Source organism: Sinocyclocheilus anshuiensis, unplaced genomic scaffold (assembly GCF_001515605.1).
Source record: "Sinocyclocheilus anshuiensis isolate Anshui unplaced genomic scaffold, SAMN03320099.WGS_v1.1 scaffold229, whole genome shotgun sequence".
Taxonomy (NCBI): Eukaryota; Metazoa; Chordata; class Actinopteri; order Cypriniformes; family Cyprinidae; genus Sinocyclocheilus; species Sinocyclocheilus anshuiensis.
The window spans coordinates 814,293-833,647 of NW_015537957.1; the positions used below are offsets into that span (position 1 = coordinate 814,293).

Sequence of the window (19,355 nt, forward strand, 5' to 3'; positions counted from 1 at the left end):
GAAAGTGAAAGTAAAACGCGATCGTGCATTCGAAAGCCATTTCAATGCCCCGCATATTAATATGATTCCCTGATGTCCGCATTTTATATACAGTATAATTACCCAACGATATAACTGCGAGAGACAGTATTGAAATATATATTTTCCCTGTGTTTCCTTCCTGCTGTGTGAGCTACTGAAATGAGCCGCACTGCGAAACAGCCAATCAGAGCAGAGCTCAACATTATTATTCATGATCCTTCCAAATAAGGTAAAAACAGACCATTTCATTCTAGGGACAAATCCTAGGGTTGTAAATGGACATGTAAAACCATTTCTGGATATTTTTTGCCCTTATCTAAGCCACATACCTTCTATATAGATATCACAGAACAATTTAAAATATTGTATCAATGCATTCTATGGCACCTTTAAGATTTTAAAATGACGCTGCAGAGCATGACGTCCTATGACGACAGTTGCAGAATCCGAAGAAATTTTGCATGCTCCAAACCTAGTGTGACTGCAGCTTTATGCTTCATCACTTTATTGAAAATTTTAAGTATTAATTTTTATGTTTAAAAATAAATTAGCATATATAGAAATGTATATAAGAAATGTACATAAGCCAACTTTTTAAAGGGGGCCTATTATGCTTTTTTTATTTATTTATTTTTTTACATTTTGCACTTCCTTTCGTGCATACCCAGATATTACACGTACGTCTGCAAGATGTCTGTTAAAGATCACTTGATCTGGAAAGCATCTGCTGTGTACAAACATCTGACAGACGTCTGTAAGATGTCCGTTTTACATACACTTTAAATCATAAACATCTTAAAGACATCTAATAGACGTCTATTTGATGTCTGAAAGGAAACGTCCTATAGATGTATTGCAGATGAGCAAACACTCTAAAAAATACGTCATGCATATGTAAATGCAGACGTCAAATAGACATCCCCGTGATGTACGTATGCTATCAGGGTAATGTTGCTGTTTGTGCATGAAAAAGATCTGCAAAGTTACTAAGCGCAAAATCCACTCTAAAGGGAGTTATTCTCTAGGCCTATATCAGTAAGCAACTTTCGGGAATGTGCATGTCACAATGTTAAATAATTTAATTCCTGCCCAAGACATGCACAAAATAATAAGAGGGGGTGAGGCCTGGTTGAGTTGGGTTAGTAGTGTGTTGTCACCATGAGACACCATTTCACAGATCTAAGGTACTGATACACATGCAGCTATTTACAACCGACTGTGTTTATGTGAACTTTGTTTTGGACATAACCTTGTGTGTATTTGACAGTTGACATGAGAGAGCCAACTTTCTGTGCTCTCAGAAAACCGTATATCAGAAGTTTAAAATGACAAGGCTTTTAAGACACGTAATAATTTTTTTTATGATGATGAAGAACTGCAGTGTCACGCACAATAGAAATGATATTCAAAAACAAACAGAGGCACAAGATGTGATCCTCTTCTGGAAAGAGGTCAGGGAGCAGCAGCTCATTTGCATTTAAAGAGACATACATGAAAACTGTGCGATTTTGTTTCCACCCATAAAGGGGCATTTTCAGCATGATATAATAAATTATCTGTGGTGTATTTTGAGGTAAAACTTCCCAGACACATTCTGGGACACCTGAGACTTGATAGGATCCCTGTAAAAGTATTCAGTCTTAATGTTTGTACTGTGTAATGTTATGCAACCTTACTGCAGCTTTACTGGCACATTGAATAAACAGCAATCATTCAATATGCTTCCATGGACAAATCCTAGAATATCATGAACTTTCCAAACTAATACACTAACTTATCATCAATGAAAGTAGTAAAAATAGTAGTGAAGGTAGTAAAAAATGCCCTTATTCTCTTCCTCATGGTGTGGTTCACTGGTAATTAAAGTTAGTGCTTTATTCTTAATAACTACCCTATATTTATTTATAACAAATATATAACACACCATTGCATGCACCATATGCATTTAGACACTTAAGTTTGACATTTCTTACTCCGTCCATGCAATGTACAGGTAGAGCTTCATATTACAAGTAGCAAACCACTTCATTAGGTCTTTAAACATGAGATGATTATAATACAAAGCCTGAAATAACCCGTTATTTTTGTAAAATGGAAATATGATTAAAAAACACAAATGTTAAACTGAGACTATTTACTACAATTTCATTTATTAACATCTGACAATGGCTAATGTGTGTCTGTGTTCATTGAGAAATACATTAATCATAAATGTTTTTTTAAATATCATACATGCAACTTATATTAAAGTAAAATGCATTGTTTACATGAATAAGTGTAATGTCATTTATTTTATGATAATGTCTCTAGTGTTATCACTACACAAGAACAAAGAAATACTAATATGAGCTCAGTACCCTTTTAAAAGGATGGTATCTGATGGTAATACAATGGTACATATAGCATGATAGGCCTACTGGAATTTATGTACCATAATATTTACATTTATGATACTTGTGCTGTGGTGCTGTGTTGTATGTGACGTATAATGTGAAGTGTGAAGAGTGTAGGTGAGTGTATCTTTGGAAACATAGTAATAAAAATGGTTGGGTTGTGGTTACGATCTAAGGTGCCCCCTGCTTCCCACCCACCTTGCAGGCTGTGGCCTACTTCCAGCTTCAGGAGGTGCCCTGGGGGCCCTGACCAAAATCTAACCCCCAAAATCTAATCTAAACTAAGGCCCCGATCACACCGAACACTCGCGTCTGAAAACGCGAGGCGCGCCGCACTGCCTTTTTTTTGTGACTTTTAAAAAAAAGAGCAATGCGCTGCGTTTTTATGTTGCTAGGCAACCACCAAATCAACTGTCCTGTCAGTCTAATCAAAGGATTATAGTGCGAGCGCTCAAAAATCTTTGGTTTTTGCTGTTAAGTAAACTGTCATGTTACCAGAAACCTTCAAAAATACAGCTCCGGGTAGCCCGCGACAGACACCAAAAGTTTCTCCTCCATCAATGCAGTTTCCGGCCTTTCTAAGAAACGGTAAACGTTCGTCACCTAGTCTCAGCCTCAGACGTCACGCCCACAGACCGTTGGCTGAACGTCTGATGCATATGGCACACAAAAGTGGAAACACTTCAGGAGTTTCGAAGTCGTCATAGGATTGATTGAATTATACAGGATTTCCGGGAGACTTGTGTGTCGCGTTCTATAAGGTTCCGCCTGAAAAACAAAGATGCCGTGACGCCAAACCCCCTCACGAAAGAAGAAAGCCGTCGTGTTTACAACTGTGACGATGAGCGCTTATCAGGATCAACTAAACGATGGATTTTCAAAAGTATGTGAAATATTTAAAGTTCGTGGCACAGAATCTTTAAAATACGTCCAAGAGTTTTACACACCGGTCTGTTATTGTGGCGACATTTCCACGCCCCGAAACGTGACGCTGAAACTAAACGAACTGTGATTGGTTGTTTGACATGTCGGTCAAATGGCCTCATGGGCGGGCCTTGGCCAATGAAAGCTGCCATGGATTCCAGACCTTCAGCCGTCAGTCTGAAGGTCTGGCTATGCGAGACTATTCGTCACCACAACGGAAGGCCCGCCTCTCCATTCATTCGATTGGACAATGGAAAAAAACATGAATGACGTCGGGCGCTTTTCTGCTCAGAGTTGCTTTTTTTCAACTTCAGGCGCTCAGAGCGCTCCTGCAAAAACGCGAGGCGCAGCGGGCGGCGAAAACGCGAGGTGCACAGGGCGCATAAACAGCGCGCAGAACGCTCACTGCCAACTGAAAACAATTTTAAAAAGGCGCCTCTCACTGCAAAAAATCTCACTGATTCATAAATAAACAAATAAATAAATAAAAAGAAAGTGTTGTATGTAACTCAAAAGTATGTGTCAGGACGCTCGTACACAGCGGTGGTGACCAAAAATGAACCCCTGTGAATTTGGTGTGCTTAGCGAGATTTAGATTCAGATTCATGAAATTCGCGAAATGAATCATTCAGACCTATTTGCGAACTGGTTTGACAGATTCAAAGTAACCAAGCTGAATCGAAAAAGGCTGAATTGGGATCAGTGTCATATCACTGTGCTACAGTGTTTAAACACTCAACAGTGCCGGATTCCTTACAGTCATTCATGAGCTCTACTGAGAGCTGCCAGATGGTCCTCACTGCAGAACACAAGATCCAGGGGGCGTGGTTGGATCCAAATCCAACTCCTCCCACCTTACATATACCTAAACCTACCCGTCTCCATCCCCTGATCCCTAAACCCACCCATCTCCACCCCTAAACCTACCATCTCCACCCCCTAGATGTGGATCTAACCCCGCCCCCTGGATCTTTGTTCTGCAGTGAGGGGCTACTGAGAGCTGCCTGCAGGAACCAGTGTCATACCAAATATGACCTCTAGGAGTAGCTGTTGGTGATGCTGATCAAGTAATGATATAACTGCATATATTTCATAACATAAGTTTGTAAACATTACATTGACTTATTGCATTGACTATGCCATAATAACTTTCTGTTGTAAAAAGTTTTTTACACTGCCATTCAAAGGTTTGGAGTCAGCAAGATTTTAAAAATGTGTTTTAAAAGTCTTTAATGCTCACCAAGGCAGCATTTGTTTGGTTAAAAATACAGTTTAAAAATAACGTTTTTTTATTTGTATATACAGTGGGTACGGAAAGTATTCAGACCCCCTTAAATTTTTCACTCTTTGTTATATTGCAGCCAAATATTTCTTGAACACCAAATTGTTATATTAAAGGGGTCATATGATGCTGCTAAAAGTAACATTATTTTGTGTATTTGGTGTAATGAAATGTGGTTATGTGGTTTAAAGTAAAAAAAAACACATTTTCAACAATGTACATTTTTGTTTCTCCTCTATGCCCCGCCTTTTTGAAACATGTCGATTTTTACAAAGCTCATCAGTCTGAAAAAGCAAGGTGTGCTGTGATTGGCCAGCTATCCAGTGCAATGTGATTGGCCGAATACCTCAAGCATGTTGCGGAAATGTTACATCCCTCACCATACCGTTGTATTCCCTCAGCGACCAGCACGGATCAGCTCTAGGCATGACGAAGCGGATATCATCCTCTTTTGGAAGACCAAACACTCCAAAGAGAAAGGAGAACTTGAAATCGCATCATATGACCCCTTTAAATGCAAGGAATAAAATTCCTGTGCTGCAAAGCTGAATTTTCAGCATCATTACTCCAGTCTTCAGTGAGTACGTTTACAAGGACAACAATAATCCGATTTTAACACGATTAAGACAATACTCTGATTAAGAATCTACCATGTAAACTGAGATTTTTGATTACCTTAATCCGGCTAAAGTCATAATCGAAGTAAACACTAATCGAATTAAGACGTGGAGTATTCCTATTTTAGTTGCATTATTGAAGTGAAGTATAGACATGTACACAACTTATTTAGTTGCATTATTGAAGTGCAGTATAGACATGTACACACCTTAATCACACTATTATCATCGTGTAGGACTTTTCACCACATTTTGCGACAGGATACACACACGGCTGTAGTCAGCCATTTGATGGCAAACAAAAGAGCATGACTTCAACAACGCCGTCGTCTGTTTGCACATATAGCATGACAAATAATTAACTGCACTTGAAGCTTTCAGTAAATTAAAAATGAAAAACCCGAAACTGTATATGGCATCATAACAAAGACGAACTATATGTTTTGTTTATACGTGAAATTCTGGAGGGGACGTTGGATGGCGTCGCGTGGGGACATAATGACATGTGCCATTAATCGATCTATGTACTATAAGATGTAAAACAGGAACATGAAAGAAATATTCTAAAAGCAACTCATGTAAACACCTTAATCATAATCAGTGTTGGGGAAAGTTACTTTTAAAAGTAATGCATTACAATATTGCGTTACTCCATAAAAAAAGTAACTAATTACGTTACTTAGTTACTTTTTATGGAAAGTAATGCGTTACGTTACTTTTGCGTTACTTTTTAAATCTGGACAGGGCTTGCTTGTTTGTTTTTAAAATAAAAAAAGTTATATTTTTGGCAAATATAAAAGCCTTTTCACACCAAAAGTGAAATGAATAAGCCTCAGGCTGAAGGGAAAGTAAATTATGTCCGTACAGTAGAATGCAGACGAAGAAATTTCAACACACTTCAGCAATAAACAAAGACACACAAATATTTGTCTAGAGTAATTTTTGCTTATTAGTATGATTGAACTGGATCATCGAAGGTCAGAAGCAAAGACATTGGTTAATAGAATGGGATTAAATACATAAAGGATATTTGTGTTGTTTAACATTTAATTATTGCAGGTTTGCGTCATATTCTGAGTTGCATTATTTTTATTCATTTTGAGGAATACTGAATCTATGTTTTGAGTGAGATGAATTAATGCATATTCCTATTTATTTTAGAACTACAGTAACATCTTCTGATTTCTCTCAACATGGGGACATGAGAGCTGTCAATCAATAAATTGAAAAAAAAAAAAAAGTAACGCGTTACTTATTTGAAAAAGTAACTCAGATATTCTCTTGTAAATTAAAAAGTAATGCGTTACTTTACTAGTTACTTGAAAAAAGTAGTCTGATTACGTAACTTGCGTTACTTGTAATGCGTTACCCCCAACACTGATCATAATATTGTCTTATTCAGAATAAGGTAAATAATTAGATTACTGATGTCCATGTAAACGTAGTCAGTGTCACATGATCCTTCAGAAATCAGTCTAATATGCCGATTTTCTACTCAAGAAACATTGTTATCAATGTTGAAAACAGTTGCACTGCTTCATATTTTTGTGAAAACTGTGATACGTATTTCAGGATTCTTTTATAAATGGAAAGTTCAAAACAATTTATTTTAAATGAAAAAAAAAATCTAATGTATTTACTTTTGATAAATTTTGATGAATAAAAGTATTAATTTTATTTTTTAAAAATCTTACTGACCCCAAACTTTTGAATAGTAGTATTTGTGCTGATTTTGTAGAGAATTAGTGAATTCCAATTCATTTTGAATGTGTAAAATGAAACAGTAAATGCTGTACTATTATTGGTAGCGGAAGGCACAATTCATAAATACTGAGCAAACAAACACTCACGCGCCAGGGGATGTGCAGAACTTCAATAACAGGCGTTCTAGTTCTTCATAAATCTCTAAAGATCTCTGAGGAGTTTCTCCTTATGGGCCTGCTGATCACACTAAACTGAAAAGCTCTTTCAGCCAATTAAACTGTTTCAGTCAGATTATTCCAAATCACTTCAGTCAAATTGGCCATGTTAAATATAGCATAATAAGATACTACTCCTATACTGTCTCTGCAGTATATAGTACATTTGCCAAAATTTGCAAAGCTCTCCAAATGATCTTCCGTTTCCAGTGAGACAAATGAAACAGAATTAATGTCAACCATCTATTTTAACATCTATTTGAACGGAAAGCCTAAATATGCTTCTACAAAATTGAATTATGGATGTCAACTGGATGCCAGGTCATATGCCAACAATTTAGCATTGAACATTGCCTATTATTTCTTTTACTGTTTTTGTAAATGTGTAGGCAGTATATGTGCACTGTACTGTATGTATACTGTGCAGTATTCAGTAGTAAGCTAGGATTCTGTTTTCCACACAGCTGTACATTCAGCTGTTTTATCTTCTCTCTCACACACACACAGACACACACTATCATACACACACTCTCTGTCTCTCTCTCTGCTGCCTGTCATCCAAATTTGGAAGCAGCATTTGTGTGGTTTCCAAGGTGCCGGTCTGGAGTGGCTCTCAGATTGCCGTATTGGGACTGAAGGGCGTCTGAAGTGTCCAAACAGCCAGTGATGTGTGTGTTTTGTGCTGATCAGGGGCCAGATGGATCTGTGCAGGGCTGAGTGTTATCGTATCTTCCCTGCAGTTTTCTTCCACTCATGTAGTGCTCAGATGGTGGTAGAAAGATAGAAATTCAGACACAAGAAGACGGTAAGGGTGCTGGGATTATTTTTTAAATCTGTTATCTGCCTTTCCAGTTTGCTTTTCTTACTGACAACTCTGTAGATGGGCACCAGTATAGTTCTTTTTATTGGAACTGTAACATAAGTAAGAATTAATGCATATTTTTTCATAATCAAGTCAATTAGAGTACATTGAATTCTGTGATAATGCAGCAAGTTTTAATGTTTCTTGGTGACATAAACAAACTACAGTTACACTGCATCTCCACCGGCCACGGGTGGTGTGTTGTGACCCTTTAAAATTAAACTGTTAGTGTCCTTCAGTGTATAAACAAATGCTAACATATTTACAGTATAAGACTTACAGTTGTAGCCCAGCAGGCAACTGTGCAGCACCACAAATAAATGTTTAAAACATGTAACTGTCACACTGTTTGGAAAGTATATAACACTCTGTCTGTGTTAGCATGAGACTCGTGACAAAACTGCTTATCGTACCAACCTTGCCAGCCTACTATTGTATGCTATGTTATATCCAATCTCTCAATGTCATGACCAGCTAATAAAAGTAATAGCCCTAAATAAGGTTAGACACCATATTAAATTTAATGTGGATGAAAACGAGACTGTGAGGGAAAGATATATGGTCTTTACAATGGCACTCACAGATCCTAGATTATGTAATTTTCACAAAGTACTTTTAAAACTGTTTGATGGAGTTTTTGTATGACATTTAATTAGCTGAACAGTTGGTATGTTGTTAAACAACAGTCTACAGTAAACATCCATTGAACGCACTGTATTTCGTTTTCATTCCAGTCAAAAATTAATATAAAGTCTATCCACATTACTATTTTTTTAATTGTATGTGCAAGGACACAAGGAGGGACAACTATCCACAAAACACGTTTTACATGCTGAGTTCAGCGAACTGTCTGAATGTCTGTAAAACATAACTAGAAGATCACCAACCTTGAATAACAGTCTCGACTCAAAAGCATGTGTGTCAGCTCTTTTCCAAAACCTAGTGAGCTGCCTTACTGTCTAATGCCTGTATAAACATCTTCTTTCTAAGGCAGTATCCTAATTGAAATAGAGGCTTCTAAGTGACTAATTTGAAACCATATTGATAGGCAGCAACTCTGTCATACAAATAGCACATCTTGACTTAAAGCACACAGAAGCACAAACTCAATTCACAATTGAGTTCAGATTTCAGTACACTCTGAAATTAGCATGTTGCTAAGCTTATGCTTTGAATCTCTTGTAACCATAAAATACACAAATATTGAGTAAAATAGTTCATTTTATATACTTTATTCTTATTTGTATATTTTGGTGTTTGGTGTTAATTATGTTTTAATGATTATATCTTGGATTTATTTCACTGCTCATCATAAGGCATAGTGCGATTGCCTTCTCTGTGCAGTATACATGTACACTATCATGCCAACCCTTGTGAGAAAGAAGTATGCTTAATTGTATTGAATGTGCACTTGTACTTCAAAACTTAACAGTGTGTGTGTGTGTGTGTGTGTAGAGAAATACTGAAATAAAAGGCCACTTAAGTGTACTTTTTGATGACTGTTTTTTTCAACACTCATTAATTACACATAGGTCTACTTTGTAATAATGTAAAATTAAACTTTTGTACTTAAAAGTACATTTTAAATCATTATGTTTTAATACATGTTTGTCATGATTTAAAGTATGCTTATTTTGATGTGTTGACTAACATACTAAAGCACATGTAAAGTACTTGATTATAATTTCTACTGTAGTGTTATTTGATATTTTTATGTAATACATTCGCATGCACTACATTGCAACTTCATAATTTCAAACGTGTGATTACAAACATATTTAAATACAATAACATACAAACTGACAAAAATGACATATATTTTAGTTTATCATAAATGCTTGTCAGTGCACCATATTTCAATAGACAATAGAATTATGAAATTACATGGCCTACTTAAATGTATCAAAAAGCACTTTAAAGTTCAGCTAATTGCATTTAATATATAAATTGAAACTATAATTTTGCAATTTAAATGAATTCCAATTAACATGCAATTAAGTGCCCCAAAATATTACATTTAGCTCACACTGAGGTATATTCTTTAATTGTAGTTATATTATATTTTATTTTTTGGTAAAAAATACTCTTTTTAAAAGTGTGTGTACTTCTTTTTGTGTTAATGTGTAATCCACTTTGAAGGCCTCTAGATTTTGTTCCCTACGGTATTGCGGGGGTCGACAGGTATCCAGGTACCATCGCTCTCACCACGGTGATGATGGTCATCTGAATAATAAATGAAGCACATACCTGTGGTACAGAGTCGACATCTGCTCACTGCAACCCGAGAAAGAGTGAATGTCATACTAGCTATTCTCTAGGGGTCTGGAAGTGTCTTGTTTAATCTTTGCTTCCTCGCCGTCTCTGATGAGGAGCGTTAGAGTCAGTGTTGGAGAAAGTGTCCCTCTGAAGGATGCAGATGTACTAGGTTTGACCTGTTCTGCTTCTCTCTGCCCGCAGGACCGCTGCCTGAACCTGTGGTCAACGGAGACATGGAGGACAAGGTACGACAACAACTCAGATGATAGAATACTAGCAGGCTGCATTAAAGGAATAGTTCATCCAAAAATTTAAAAATGAGTTTCTTTCTTCTGTTGAACATAAAAGAAGATATTTTGAAGAATGTTCATAGTCCATAGTATGGAAGAAAATACTATGGAAGTCAATGTATGGAAGGCAACTGTTTTATTTTACAGACAACAGAAATGTTTTTGACATTTTTCAGAATATCTTCTTATGCATGCCACTAAAGAAAGAAAGTCATACCAGTTTGGAACAACATGAGGGTGAGTAAAGGACATAGGCGGAGCGTGTGTAAGGCCACGGGGACTTGGGGCAAAAATGGCACTAAATTGGACAAAAATGCCCCTGCACAAATAAATTAAATCTATTACGTCTGTTGATAACAAACTGAATATGAATAGACAGTGTGGATTGCGGCATTAAATTAAGATCTGCTCATGTTGCACTGTATTTCATTTTAGGCGTTTTTACAGTGTTGCACATTTTAACCAATCACACACGATTCTGTTGAGTTTAGGGATGCAATGGCCAATCAGAGGAGTTCAGATGAGTCATCGTTGAAACTCATCAGTTTTGAGTGCGTGCGCGTTCAATAACTGAATTCCGGATTCTTGCGAATTCTCTCATCATAAACAACAAAACGCAGATGTACGTACAATGTAAGTAAGAGATTAATTTCACAGTGTATACAGCTTCAGTGATTATAACGATAGTTTTGTTTTTTTGAGAGTGCTTAAACTCGTGATAGATCAATGTTAGTGATAATGTCACTTTCTATATATAATTTATTCGCTCTTTGAATAACAGTGGAAAGGAAACGTTATATAATTATCAATTTTAATCACGTTAAATACAAATTCAGTCCCATTAAACATTTGTCTTGACCCTACATGACCTTGCCTAAAAAGACGGGTTTATGATGTTAATACATTTGGCTGCTTTTAGCCTTACCCTGGAGTTGGTTCACCCTCCGCCTATAGTAAAGGATGATGAGTAAATTATGGAACTTTTGGGAGAACTATCCCTTTAATGCATTTCAAGTAAAAAGTGTGAAATATAAAGAAAATTAAGCTCAAATATGATAAAGTACGAAACTGCTAAACAACATAGAGGAAGTGATGAGGTGTTTTGCTGTCATTACCAACAAAGCCACCTATAATTGCCACTGAAATGAGTCAAAGGACATGAAAAGCTCACAGTTTCTGTTTTGTCTTCTTATAATTGTGGTTATTCTGACACAATGTGAAAACAGCATAATTAACTGGAAGAATGGTTTATTGTGATTAATATAATTGAATGCAATTATTTATTGAACAGTGGTGTCTTTTAGCATACTACTGGTGCAGCTGTCTCACAAATGCCACTAGATTAGCATTTCCACATGTGAAATACTAATTTTAGCGAGGTAGCAAGAGTAAAGTTCAAGGTAAGTTGAGGTTCTAGCCATTGGAATAAAATTAAATGAAACCTTTTTGCAGTTTTAAGGTGGCTATTGATAGATAAATGCAGACGATTCAGCAAATATTACAATGGCATCATCATTGTCACTGTTATTCATGGCCTCTTGAGGATTTTTGCTTTAATAACATTGAGCATCATATTCAAAACCTGGTTCGTTTGTAGTTATTAAATATCATTAGTTTCCATTTAATAAAAAAAGTTCTGGAATTAGATATTTTGAATCAAACTGGCTTCGAATGAAACGTCAAACAAAACAAAAATCACATTTTCAAGCCATTTCAGAGCAAGTAGAGTACAAGGATACTGAGATCTCATTTTTCCCCAGTTTTCAGCCATGTGCACTTTCCAGCTTGGGTTTCATTTGTTATCCCATGTGCTCTTTCCTAAATAAATACAGCAACTTGATTTGTTTGTGTTGACCGGTGTCTGAACCTAGGTTCTCACAGCAGAAAAAAACACTACAGCAAGTTTCTCAGAGGTCATTGGAAACCTTTGCATGTTTTGATGCCTCTTATTGAAATGTTTGCATATTGTTGTGTTTAGTGAAGTCAGCTCTCTAGACAAATATGAAGGGAAGTCTGTGGCTGTATTATATGCAATTATTTCTGATTATGCCAATGATAAGTGGTCATGAAAGAAGCCCATTAGAGGTTGAAGATCAGTCCCTATTCAGAATTTGACTGGATTAATCACTATCAGGTTTTAATGTTTTCAGTCCGGCTTATTCAAAAAGGCCTCTGTCATTAATTGAGAGTCATTTGTATTACTTTGGTCTGAAATGTGTCAGTTAGTGGCATACACTACAGATTTCTTGACTTCATGCAGTGCATGTGAAGACCAAGAAAGTGTTTTATTGACCATAATCATTAGGGATGAGTATGGACGCCTGCTTCTGCCACTGAATATAAAAAATCATAATTGTGACTTTTTATCTCACAAGTCTGACTTTTTTCTCATAATTTTGAGTTTACATCTTGCAGTTCTGACTTTTTTCTCATAATTGCGAGATATAAAGTCACATTTGTGACAAAAAAGTCAGATTTACGAGATGTTAACACGCAATTAAGAAAAAAAGTCAGAATCGTGAGATAAAAAGTCAGAATTACCTTGTTTTATTTTTATTCAGTGGCGGAAACAGGCCTCCATAGATGAGAATTGTAAAGAGTGCTGAAGTTCTGGATATATCAGTATGGCTGGGATTCAGCTGTAGACACGAAACCACAACTCTATACACAAAACTAAAATACTCAATTAAAAAATCGTATACAAATTTCAGTTCGAATTTAAACGTTTTTAAATCAAAGTACCAATACAAGAAAACCCTTGCGACTGTTTCCTAACTGTATGTTCATGCTGGTTGCCTGAACAACCAGTTAGTAAATGCACATATTACACAGGGATAGTTCACCAAAGAATAATATTAGTAACATTTTAGTATAGGGACCAATTCTCAGTATTAACTAGTTGCTTATTAGCATACCTATTATTAATATATTGGCTGTTTATTAGTATTTATAAAGTACATATTCTGCATGCCCATATTCTACATCCCTAATCCTACCCAATACCAAAACTTAACAACTACCTTACTATTAATAAGCAGAAATTTGGGAGTTTATTGAGGCAAAGGTCATAGTTAATGGTTTGTTAATAGTGAGAATTGGACCTTAAAATAAAGTGACCATCATCTCATTCCTGAACTACATTTTTTTCTTTTGCTGAACACAAAAGAAGATATGTTGGTAACCAAACAGTTTTGGTGACCATTAACTTGCAAATGACAACACGAATAACTTGTGATGCAGTGAGTCACGAACCTCTCTTGCTGAGTGAGAAAACTGAGACTGATTCAGAGTCTTTTGTACACTCTAAAAAATGCTGTGTTGAATTCAACCCAGTGCTGGGTAAAATAGGGACAAACCCAGCGGTTAGGTTAAATGTTTAACCCAACCTTCTGGGTAGTAACCCAACCGCTGGGTCAAAACAACCCAATTGCTGGGTTTGTCCCTATTTTACCCAGCACTGGGTTGTATTTAACCCAGCATTTTTTAGAGTGTATGATGCATAAAGTTGCTGCGTATGTAGAGTGATTATTTTTTAAATTGTATAAATAAATTTATAGTCAATAAATTAATTGTTAAAAATTTAATTTCGTTAATTCAGTTTAAACAATTATTGTCAGCATTTTTACTGTTTATTTTATTTTTACGGTCACACTTCAGTTTGGGGACCAATTCTCACTATTAACTAACTATTAAATTAATAGTTAGTAAGGTATTTGTTAAGTTTAGGTGTGAGGGATTAATAGGATTAATAGAATATGGTCATGCAGAATAAGAAATTAATATGTGCTTTATAAGTACTAATAAACAGCCAATATTCTAGTGTGACTTTTGCCTCAATAAACACCTAATTTGCTTCTTATTAATAGTTAGTAAGGTATTTGTTATGTTTAGGTGTGGGGGATTAATAGGATTAATAGAATATGGTCATGCAGAATAAGAAATTAATATGTACTTTATAAGTACTAATAAACAGCCAATATTCTAATAATATGTATGCTAATAAGCAACTAGTTTATAGTGAGAATTGGTCCCCAAACTAAAGTGTTACCATTTTTACATAAAAATCAAAATCCCACCCTGCTTAAAGTTGTTTCTTTTTCCACCAGGACACATTATGTGTAATATTTCTCACTTTATGCCACCACAGTGAAACATAAGGAACACAATCATGATATATCCGTACATTTTTGTGGCAGGTGCAGTTTCTCTGTGAGACAGAGACTGGCTTGTATGTGTTGCCACTAGAGACACAATGACCTGTGCTGTTTGACACTAATATGCAAGACACTGGCATACAGACAAAAATATGTATTTTATTATATATAAATATAAGAGGCAAAATACAATTCCATGGCCAGTAAGACTTATTTACGGCTACTACCTGAATTCACCATAATTTTTTGTTGACATGGACGGATCAGGTATCAGGCGTCTTCTTCGGTCACCCACTCATTGCTTGAGTTCGTAAGTTTAGAGACTTTGGGGACAGTTTCTCTAAAGAGGATTGTGGGGGAAAGTAAGAGCCTCTGGCTAATGGTTGACGTGTCAGATGTAGCTGGCAGGAGGGAATAAGGGGACGCTGTCACCTGTCAGAGGAGCAGTATTGATGCCCGGCTAATGCTGCCCACTCATACAGTTAATGAAGCTCTGTCTCCAGCAGCCTGAGGCCCACACACTGCAGCTGACACTCAGCACTTTACCAGCTCAAGTCTGACTCCTAGTGCACACAGCGAAGCACCGAGCACGAGGAGATCTGACATGTTACTGAAATGTCTGTCTGCTGTTCAGGTTAACGGAAATGTGGCCAAAGAGGTGGAGCTGAAGGATTGGAAGTTATCAATCAGTCCGTCTCCATCCAATGCATCCTCCAACACCTCCCTCACGACTCCGCCCCCTGAGGTGAGACTGACCTATGATATTTAGAATATGCTAATTTTCTACATAAACAGAATACCCAGGTGACCTATTACTACAGGTGCCAAAATATGCAGTATACTACAGAGCACACTGCATACTGGGTACTCAATCCCATAATGCAATGCGCTCAACTTGAACTTTTTCAGGTAAAGTTCATGTTTTTTTTTTCAAGGGTTCATTTCCCGGATGGCAAATGATGTAGAAGTAATTTCAGCCGTGATTTTTAATGACTTTTTGTTGACATATTTGGCCCAAATGCCAAGGGTTAAGACATTTTTACACCAAAATAAATGTAAAAAATACAAAAACATTATTTTAAAGATGTGCCACTCACAAAATCAAACGTTCATAATGTTTTATACAGCACTTACAAAAAATAAATTTAAGTTCAATAAGACATTTTTACACCAAAATAAATGTAAAAAATACAAAAACATTATTTTAAAGATGTGCCACTCACAAAATCAAACGTGCATAATGTTTTATACAGCACTTACAAAAAATAAATTTAAGTTCAAAGATTTTCCAAATTTACTTTATGTAGTAAGTATACTAATATCAATGTACTGGTAGTATGCTTGTAAGTGTACTATTTCAATATTTCTGGGGACTAAATTGACTTACTTTTTAGTTTATAAAAGTATACTTTGTCATGTATTTCAAAGTAAACTTTGAATGCACAAGTTTTTCGTTTGTAGTGGAACTATATTGTGTACTGTACTACTTACTGTACTACTAGGTATTATTGTTAATTTACTAGCTATGTGCTTCGAGCCCACCTTTTAGTTTATGAAAGTATTGAAGCATACTCTCAGTGAGCTACTAGTACTACTAGGTATTATTGTTAATTTACTAGCTATGTGCTTCGAGCCCACTTTTTAGTTTATGAAAGTATTGAAGCATACTCTCAGTGAGCTACTAGTTTAATAGTTTTTATACTGCAAGTACACTTGTACACACTTGAATAAACATATTTTGCAGGAGTAAACATAATGAGATTCTGTGACAACAATCTAGCATACTACTGTTTGGCATTAATCATTGCATACTTTCACAAACTTTTTAAAAATAGCAAGCACATAATGTGTAGTAAGCAGCTGGTATTCAATTTCAAACATAGCATAACATTTTCTGAAAGTACCCGAATGAACGTCAGCCTTCAACCTTTATGAATAAGTTAAATAATTTCTGGCTTCAAAAGTGTTTTGATTGAGTATTCCACTGTCATTTGAGGACATGCTTGTAATAGACTCTGAAAGGGTCCATTTTAGGTTATTCATGAGTTTCTATTTGTTTGTTCTCCTCTCAGGCTTTGGAGCCGTCCATCATAAATGCCATCCCAGAGCTCAATCTGTCCCTGCAGCAGGTGAAAGAGCGCGCTCACCAGAAACGCTCCAATAAGAGAGCTCCACCCATGGACTGGAGCAAGAAAAATGAACTCTTCAGTAACCTATAGACCTCCGATCATCCGTCCACCCATTCATCCATCCATCAGCTCTGTTTAAGACTTGATCAAACAGAGCAGATCTTATAATGAGGTTAAAGTCATCAATGAAGTAGGCTCAATATGATGTATGTACAGTGTGTGTACACACAGATTTATATGTATTCAGAATTATGTATATGAATTACTAACAGCTTATTAGATTACATCTGCTAGGGGCAAATGGAATGTAACATTCTACAACTGTGATGTATTACAGTCATTGGCTGTGTTCAGAATGGAGTAGCTACTAACTTACTGTAATATTACTGCTCACTGTATACTGTGCATTACACACTGTATACTGCGTACTGTTTTAGAATTTAGTAAAACAGAAGTAGTAGTGTTAGGGGCCATTCACATATCGCGTTTTTTGCATGCTCAAGTTCGTTATTTCAAATGTAGACGCGTGGCAGGCGCGCTCATAATGGAAGGGACACGGTCGCGATGCACTCATTTTTCCAGGCGCCCGAACGCTTTGGGGAAAAAACAGAAAGCGGCGCGACTAGCATTTTCCACGCGTTTTTAGGCGCGACATGTGAACGGCCCCTTATGCTGTTATGCATACAGTGGTATGCTATACTGTTGTCACAGAACAATTACTTTGCGTATTTAATTTAATGAGCAGCATCCAGTTATCATGTGAAAAATTACGTTTATTTTATATTAATTCAATTTTGTGTAAATATGTTTTTTTTTTAGGGTTTGTCAGTTTGATTAAACAATAGGTAAAAGCTCATGCCTGTAGTTTCAATTCATTCGAAATGGAAAGCCAAGTCACACTGCATTGTGGGATACAGTACTTCAGCATCTTAACAAACTGCGCACACTATACATGACAGAAATAGTAATATTATGTCCGTATGCTATTCTGAACAGAGCCATTGTACCTAATCCAGCATGTTTGACATTGAGCAGATTTGATTCTGCTGTGTTTGTGCGTTCAAGGAGTTTTGGTTCTAGTTTGATTTCTGACTGATTTGTTAAGCAGCTCTCAGTCTTATTTCTCTGCCAATTCTGTTGAGAATCATTTCATTGTTTTATAATGAAGGACCAAATGAAGAGTGGATAGAAGTGAATCCTGAACTCCTGACTATCAGCCAATGAGTGTGTTTGATGTTTTTGAATGACTGAACATGTGTAGTAATCTCACTTTCTGTTATAAACAGATAGAGTGGTGCCCAAAAGTCTGAGATTTCCACAATGAAATCTAATCTGCAATGAAGCATTTTATACTAAATACAACATTTTATTAAATGTTTTGAGGCCACTGTAAATTCCTGTTAGTGTATCACTGTTAGGTTTTCGGAGACACCTGCTATATATTTTTTTCTATGTACAGTTTTGACATACCTTACATAATCTGCAATTCTGATCACTGCAGTGTCATGTCCTATATGTGTGCACAAGTGAAATGTTATTTCTATATGTAACAATACATTTTGTTCAGAAAACATATTTCTGTTGACAAATTCCTCTGCTTTTGCAGTTGTTGCTAAATCACTGAATTTCTGCAATGCTTTATGCATATAACGTTAAATGGGTCACAAATGATTCCAAGAAGTCAAAGGCCTCGTTATTGCCACTGGATTCGATGGATGACATAACACTCTGCTTTATCCTCTGCACCGTTTACCGCCATAATTAGCTTCTCTTCTCCAAAGTTGGTCCAAAGTGTCTTCTGGATGAGGTCTTTCAGCTCCTTTAGATTCATCTCACTCACCTGCAGTTTTTTTCTATATCAGTCTTTTGCTGCTCGTTCAACACAGGAACATCTGCATCCAGCTTCCCTTCTGCAATGAACTGGGCCTCCACATCATCATTAACTTCCATTTTTCCATCATCATTAGCTTCCTAACCCTAACCCTAACTGTCTCTGAGCTCCTCTTCAGACAGTATTGTGCACATCCTAACAACATTGTTGGCAAGCTGGGAGAATTGGCGTTTTGCTGTTGTTCTGTTGGCTTTAAGCTGCTCCAGTCCTCTACTCCAACAGGATACAGGTAACGTGATGGTTTACACTTCTTTATTCAGTGTCTTTCCAGGTTTCTGGCTTTCCAGGCCTGGCTGGTCGCTGTTCTGGTTTCTCTTCTCCAGTCTTCACAGCCCGGTTTTTCACAGCCAAGTGAATCCTCACTGTTTTGCAAGGTTCTCAGTGTGCAGAACTCTCCCACTTGAAAAGACAGCCGACTACAAGAAGAATTCAACTGTATTTCACTCATTGACCACACTTTTGCTCTCCTTTTCCCTTTTTTATTGTGAAAGTTTGATGCAGTGTTCATTCAGTCAATCAATCAGGTGAAAAACCCATTAAACACAAATGCAAACCACTTTAAGAGCAAGCACAAGTAGATACAATCAAATACAAAACGGGATTTAGCACACACAAGA

General features: G+C 36.5%; 1 protein-coding gene across 2 annotated transcripts in view; it reads left to right on the forward strand.

Annotated features, from left to right (window-relative positions):
• The window catches only part of nherf1b (NHERF family PDZ scaffold protein 1b), a 45,701-nt gene extending 28,247 nt beyond the window's left edge, over nucleotides 1-17,454 (forward strand). The window contains exons 4-6 of one of the 2 annotated variants that reach the window (XM_016456747.1): nucleotides 10,476-10,519; nucleotides 15,353-15,463; nucleotides 16,791-17,454. In XM_016456747.1, the coding sequence (XP_016312233.1) occupies nucleotides 10,476-10,519; nucleotides 15,353-15,463; nucleotides 16,791-16,937 (302 nt within the window). In that variant the 3' untranslated portion in view covers nucleotides 16,938-17,454. The remainder of the gene's footprint in view (nucleotides 1-10,475; nucleotides 10,520-15,352; nucleotides 15,464-16,790) is intronic. The other variant, XM_016456754.1, reaches the window with a different exon arrangement.
• The last annotated feature ends 1,901 nt before the right edge of the window (nucleotides 17,455-19,355 follow it).